The sequence below is a fragment of the Penaeus vannamei genome, chromosome 30 (genome assembly GCF_042767895.1).
Source record: "Penaeus vannamei isolate JL-2024 chromosome 30, ASM4276789v1, whole genome shotgun sequence".
In the NCBI taxonomy this organism is placed as follows: domain Eukaryota; kingdom Metazoa; phylum Arthropoda; class Malacostraca; order Decapoda; family Penaeidae; genus Penaeus; species Penaeus vannamei.
Window position 1 is genome coordinate 11540312 of NC_091578.1, and position 7500 is coordinate 11547811.

General features: G+C 43.6%; 1 protein-coding gene across 1 annotated transcript in view; it reads left to right on the forward strand.

The window, feature by feature from the left end:
- The first annotated feature begins 6828 nt into the window (after positions 1-6828).
- The window catches only part of defl (Integrator complex subunit 7), a 13902-nt gene continuing 13230 nt past the window's right edge, over positions 6829-7500 (forward strand). Inside the window, exon 1 of the mRNA XM_070143014.1 lies at positions 6829-7119. Within this exon, the coding sequence (XP_069999115.1) occupies positions 7023-7119 (97 nt within the window). The 5' untranslated portion in view covers positions 6829-7022. The remainder of the gene's footprint in view (positions 7120-7500) is intronic.

Below are 7500 nucleotides of genomic sequence, written 5' to 3' on the forward strand. Positions count from 1 at the left end.
ATTTTTATTACCGTTATTATCATCATCACCATCATCATTATCATCATCATAGCTGTTGTTATTATCATTATTATTATTATTATAATTATTGTTATTATCCTTACTATTACTGCAACTGCGACTACTATTACTACTATGATTATTATCATTATCATTACGACCATTGTTATCATAATCATTTCTTAATTTCATTATCATGATCATTACTATTGTTTTCATTCTGCCAGTGTGTGCGAGGCTCGACCCAATGAGTATTCACATAAACGAACATGCATATACAGAAATAATTGCAAATCTATTTGATAGATATACATCCGGTAAATATGCAGGTCCAGACTGATAGATATGCATTTATTTCTGTCTATAAGTATGTCCGTATGATAAGTATTTATTGGGTCGGGCCTCGCGCAGTTTTTACAAACCGCCCGATTATTATCAGTATTATTGTTGGGAAAACCATCGTTTCGGGAAAGATGTTCTCACTGCCAACGGCTGGGTTGTTAAAATTGTGCGAGGCCCAACCTAATGAATATTCGTAAATACAGACATGCATATACATAGAAAAATGTACATCTGTCTGTCTATCAGATATATATACACATTTATCTATCTATACAGTGGATTTGTATGTCTAGACTTATATTTGTGCATTTATTTCAGAGTACATGCATGTCCGTATAATGAATGTTCACTGGGTAGAGCCTCACACAATTTTAACAAACCGCCTGCAAATGATGAAAAGGAGGAGGAGGAGGATAATGATGATGAAAGTAAAGAGTAAAGATAATATCAAGAACTATGATGATAAACAGCATCGCCCTGAGGCAATTTCTAATGTTTCTTCTAGCCGATATCTCTAACATAAACCTCGGATAGAAGTCCGAGCATAAGCCTACCTTTAACGTAAACTAAACTCAAATCTAGGCAGTGTGTAGTTCCCTTAGCTCGTCTCCCTTTTCGAAATTTAGCAAACTTCACTTCGCAGCGGAGATTGTCGACGTCACGACTCATGACTCATTAGCTCGAAGCTACGCATGGGTTGTGCTTCGCTTCTGCGGATCAATTTACGAAGCAGTAAATTTCATTTCGGTTCCTTCAGTAAACAGTGGTCTTTATTATCACAGTTTGATTATATTTTTATCATTATCATTATTACTATTAATATGGTAATAATGCGGTCTAATCTTATTATATCCCTAATAATTACTGATAATGAAACTTGTCGCTTTTAATTTATGTAAAAATACAAGTAATAAAATTGGTCAGAAAAGGATAGTGCCTATGTAATGTAAAACACTATAAATATTTCTAGATAAATGTACGAGAACCTGAACAGATGCTAGTATACACTTGGAGCAACATGTAAACCTACGTCAGTGATAAACAGGAACTCAAAACCCTTTAAATCTAAGAAATAAAGTTTTGTGGGAATTCAGTCAGCTGTTCTGGGCGACTGTCACTTGTTTATCTTTCTTGGCGTCATCAGCTGTTGCAATGTCCGGTGGTGAAATTTGGTTTGGATGTTGTTTGGATGTTCCTCTGAGAACTTCTCACACACACGCGCGCGCATATATATATATATATATATATATATATATATATATATATATATATATATATATATATATATATGTGTGTGTGTGTGTGTGTGTGTGTGTGTGTGTGTGTGTGTGTGTGTGTGTGTATTATATGTATATGTAGGTATATATAAATATACACACACACACACACACACACACACACACACACACATAAATATATATATATATATATATATATATATATATATATATATATATATATATATATATATATATATATATATATACACACACACATATATGTGTGTGTGTGTGTACCTAGCGAGGCGCGTGGAAATTGCATGGAACAAATAATAAAAAATACGAGGGACCTTTCTCCCTCTTTTACCCTTCTCCTGCCTTCCTCCCCCTCCTTTTCTCTCTCCCTCTCCCTCTATCTTTCTCTTCCCCGCTTCCCTCTTCTTGTTCCTTAAACTCCCCACCTCCTTCGCTCCCATTTCCATTCCTCTCACATCCCCTTCTTCTGAGCTCCCTCTTCCTTCCCTTTTCTCTTATTTATCAGTTTTTTCCTTTTGATATACCCTTTGTTTCCCGTTCCCCATCTCCCTCTTCTCTTTAAGCCGCGTTCCCCTGGCTTTCTCCCTCTCCCCCTTCTTTTCCCTTCCCCTCTATTTCTCTGCCTCTCCTTCCCTTTTCCCTTCCGCTTCCTCAGTCTTCCTTTTTTCTTTATATTCCCCTTCTCCCTCTCCTCTATTTTTCCTTCCCCTTTTTTCTCCCTCTCCTCTATTTTTCCTTCCCCTCCCTTTCTGCCTCTCCTCCTTCATTTTCCCTTCCTCTCCCTTTCTGCCTCTCCCCATTTCTTTTCCCTTCCCCTCCCTCCCTCTCTCCTTTCCTTTCCCCTTCCTTTGGTTATTTTATTCGTTGCTTTTATTTGCTTCTTGGTCGTACATACAAACACGTACACGCACTCAGGCACAGGGACAGGCACACACACACATGTGTGTGTGTGCGTAAATACATACAAATATGTATATTATATATATACATATATATATATATATATATATATATATATATATATATGTGTGTGTGTGTGTGTGTGTGTGTGTGTGTGTGTGTGTGTGTGTATACACTTATATATATGTGTGTGTGTATGTGCATCATCATCATCATCATCATGGGGGCTGACGCCGACGGGGGCGCATAGCCGCATCCACCCTTCGCTTCCACCTACGAGGATCCCTCATGGCTAGACGCCAGGCAGGGACTCGGCCCATCTCTAGTTCTTCACGGCAGGTTTGGTCGATCTGCCCAAGCCATGACTTCCTCGGTCGTCCCGCAGGCCTCCTCCACCCAGGGTTGTCTCGAACAGAGACGACCTGGTGGGCAGGATCATCCTGAGGAAAGCGAGCCAGGTGGCCGTATAGCCTGAGTTGGCGATCACGGATTGTGCAGATAACAGGTCTTGTGCCAGTCTCACGGTGCAACCGTTGGTTGGACACGTGGTCCCGCCAACAGTACCCCATGATCTGGCACAAGGACCTATTACAAAAGGCTTCAAGATGAGCCTCCAAGGCACAGGACAATGTCCAGGTTTCGCTACCGTATAGCAAAACTGGCATTATCAGGGCCTTGAAAACCCGTAGCTTGGTCCTTCTGCACAGGTACCGACATCTCCAAATACACTTGTTGAGAGAGTTCCTGGACCTTGGTCTTGGTCCAGGAGACCTCTAGACCCAGGGGCTTCGCTTCATTGCTAAATGCATCGAGAGCCGCCACTAGGGTTTCCAAAGACTCAGATAGAATGGCAACGTCATCAGCAAAGTCAAGGTCTGTAACCTTGATATTGCCCAGCGTTGCCCCGCAATGACTTTGAACAGTAGCTCTGCCCAGTATCCCAGTCCATGCAAGTGTTGAAAAGAGTTGGTGCAAGGACACAACCTTGCCTCACTCCTGAACTAACAGGAAAGAAGCTCGACAGGCCCCCACCACACTTTACAGCACTTTCAGTACCAGTATACAGGCTAGCTATTAGTCCAATAATCTTTATTGGTATTCCTCTCAGCCACAGGATCTCCCAAAGTGACTCCCGATGCACCGTATCGAACGCCTTCTTGAGGTCGATGTAGGCTGCAAGCAGCCCACGCCCGAACTCACGACGGCGCTCTACAATGACTCGAAGCGCGAGGATTCGGTCTACTGTGGACTTACCAGGAGTGAATCCAGATTGCTCCAGTCTCTGGTGCCTCAGTAGATGGTCTCTGATACGTCTCAGAAGGATGTGGGCGAGGACCTTGCCTGGTATACTGAGCAGTGTGATGCCTCGGTGATTGCTGCAGTCCCAACGGTCCCCCTTCCCCTTCCAGAGAGGGATGACCACACCCCTCAACAGGTCAGGAGGAACGGAACCGGACTGCCAGATGGCAGCCAGGACAGCATGTAACCCCCGTGCCATAGGTTCACCACCAGCCTTTAACAGTTCAGCTGGTATGCCGCAGATACCAGCTGCTTTACCACACTTCAGCTTGGAAATCGCGCCCCTAACTTCAGTTAGAGAGGGAGGGTCCTCACTGATAGGTGGATCCGGCAGCGGGATCTCGACACTGCCCGCATCCAAGTTAACTGCTGGTGGGTCAACCTGGTACAGCTGTTCAAAATACTCAGCCCAACGTTCCCGCACCGCAACAGGATCTGAAACGATCTGACCACTTACTGAGCGAACTGCTGTAACCTGTGAGGAGGGCTTGGAGTTCAGCTTTCTCAGGGCTTGGTATGCAGGACGAAGGTCATTTACTAAGAAATGGCCTTCTACCTCCTCTGCAAGACTCCTAATAAACTGTTCCTTGTCCCTTCTTAACAGGGACCGAGTTCTGCGCACAAGAGACCGGTGCAATTCCCGATCCCCTGTCAGACGAGCCGCACGACATGCATCTGTGGCTTCCAGTGTCTCCTGCGAGATGGAATTCTGTACTGCTCTCTAGCGTACACCAATCGTATCTTGAGCTGCATCTAGCGTTTCACGATTAAAGGTATCCCACAGAAGAACAGGGTCTGTCAGACTGCCAAGCACGATCAGAGATTGCCTCAGCAAACCCGCGGGCACACTCCCCCTCCCTCAGCCTGTCCAAATGAAACACCCTAGGGTGATCATTTGACCGCTGGGGGGTTTTGAAGTAGACCCGGAGGGTAGCCACAACCAATCTATGGTCAGTACCACAGAACTCAGCACTCCTGTACACCCTGCAATTCTGAAGGATCCTCCAACGAGTGCTAACAAGTATGTGGTCGATCTCCTTGGCTGCGTTACCCGCATCACTGTACCATGTCCAGCGATGTGGGTCTGGGCGCTGGTACCAGGAGCCAGAAATCCTCAATTTCTGGGACCTAGCAAAGTCCCGGAAAAGGAGGCTATTCTCACTACCGGCATCAGCTCCTGAACCATGGGGACCGACAGACATCTCATAGCCAGCTCGATCACAGCCCGATACCGCATTGAAGTCGCCCAGAACAATGCGAATATCTCGTCGGGGACATCTGTCTACCACAGATGTAAGTTTGGAGTAGAACATCTCTTTCACGTCAAGTTTACAAACATCGGTAGGAGCGTACACAGTAATAAGAGACATGAAGCCAAAAGATAGCTTCAATCTCAATACCATTATACGCTCATCAACAGGAGTAACCTCTACTACCGAGGGCTGGAGTCTGCTGGAGATGGCAATGGCTACTCCCTGGAGATGGTGGCCATCGCTGCGGCCCGACCAGTAATAGGTGTAGCCACCTACACAGGTCATGCCGCTGCCAGGCCTTCTCACCTCCGAGAGAGCAGCCACCTCAACTCTCAGCCTCCCCAGTTCCCTCGACAATAGAGGCAACCGATCATCCTGACGCAAAGAACGGACGTTCCAAGCCCCCACCCTAACTTCCCGCCTGAGGTTCAGCCTCTGGCAGTCGCTCTGGGTGGATGCCACCTCTGCCACCCCCACCGACGCTGCCCCATATAAAAGGGGGTGGCGGGCTGCGTGCCCCATCATCCACCTGTGGGGTTCCCGAGGGTTTTCCCCCACAAGCTTCACTCTGGGCTGGCGGCCACCAGAGCGCAGGCGAGACGGGTAGTTCCCGTTCCCAGCCTGCGCTCCAGCAGTCGCCCTCCCAGCAGGGCCCACAGTCCGCCTCACTTTCTGGGTGGGAGGGGCTTTTCCCCTCCTCCCAGCCTTTCCATTTAATGGTCACACTGCCGATTGGTTTATATATATACAGTATATATATATATATATATATATATATATATATATATATATATATATATATGTGTGTGTGTGTGTGTGTGTGTGTGTGTGTGTGTGTACGCACGTGTGTGTGTGTGTGTGTCTGTGTATATATATATATATACATACATATATGTGTGTGTGTATATATATATATATATATATATATATATACATGTATATATGTGTGGGTATGTGTGTGTGTGTGTGCGTATATATATGTGTGTGTGTGTGTATGTATATATATATATATATATAATTTATATATATATATATATATATATATATATATATATATATATATATAGTGTGTGTGTGTGTATACACATACATGTATATGTGTATATGTATATATATATATATATATATATATATATATATATATATATATATATATATATACATATATATATACACACATATATGTATATATGTATATATAGATATACACATGTGTGTGTGTGTGTTTGTGTGTGTGTGTGTGTGTGTGTGTGTTTGTATGTATCTGTGTGTATATGTATGTATATTCATCTATCCGTCTATCTGTTTGGCTGCCACTTATCTCACTATTTCTCTCTCTCTCTCTCTCTCTCTCTCTCTCTCTCTCTCTCTCTCTCTCTCTCTCTCTCTATCTATCTATCTATCTATCTATCTATCTATCTATCTATATATCTATCTATCTATCTTTCTATCTATTTATATGACTCCCTGCCTACCTACCTATGCGCTCATTTAGCGCCCTACGCATTAACATTGAGATTGAGATTGAGACCTACATACATACATACATACATACATACATACATACATACATACATACATACATACATACATACATACATACATACATACATACATACATACATACATACCTAGCTAACTAACTAACTAGCAAACTGTCTATCACTATATGTATGTATATCTGTCTACCTATCTATTTATCTATCTACCTACCCATCCTTCGTCCCATTAGGCCTTTTTTCGTGCATCAACCCATCTCTCTCTCTCGCACCTTCAAAAGAGGATGCAAGCAGGGCGATAGTACCGGTGTGTAAGCGACCTCCCAGCGCCGACACCAAAACATTAAAGTGATGGAAGAAGTTTGACAAGTTAATATTACTGTTTGATGTGTTAAAATCGCCGGGGATCAGTAAGATTAAAGTGGATACAGGTCATTGAGACATAGTGGCAGGTTGGTCGCAGGAATTTCGCTATGGCAACGGCACTAGCAAGGCCAATATCCTTCCCTGACTTGGGGTTGAATGATCAGGACCAAGACGGGAATTCTGCCCTGTTAGAACTTGACAGAGGTATGTTGTTCGTTTGGACTTTTATTTTTCATTCTAGGAAATGAGAATATTTGTTTCTTGAATTATTTAGGGGTAACTGTTATTGAGAGCGACTCACCCTCCATAGACGAAAGTCCCAGAACCAGGGTATCATGAAAACCCAAAAACCCAACCAAACATTCCTACCTTTTATTTATTCCCTTGTCAGGGGGACAAGCCCTCTGGACACCCCACTTATTAGCACTTCATGCCAATTTAAAGAAAACAGACATTAGGAACTCTGGCTATGTGAGGGTGTTGTGGACAGTCCTTGACCGGTGATATCCAGAGGATATTTTTGTCATGTAGCGGTGAATATGAGGCTGCTGCTGCTGTACCTATGTTGTTTCTTACTCAATTTCT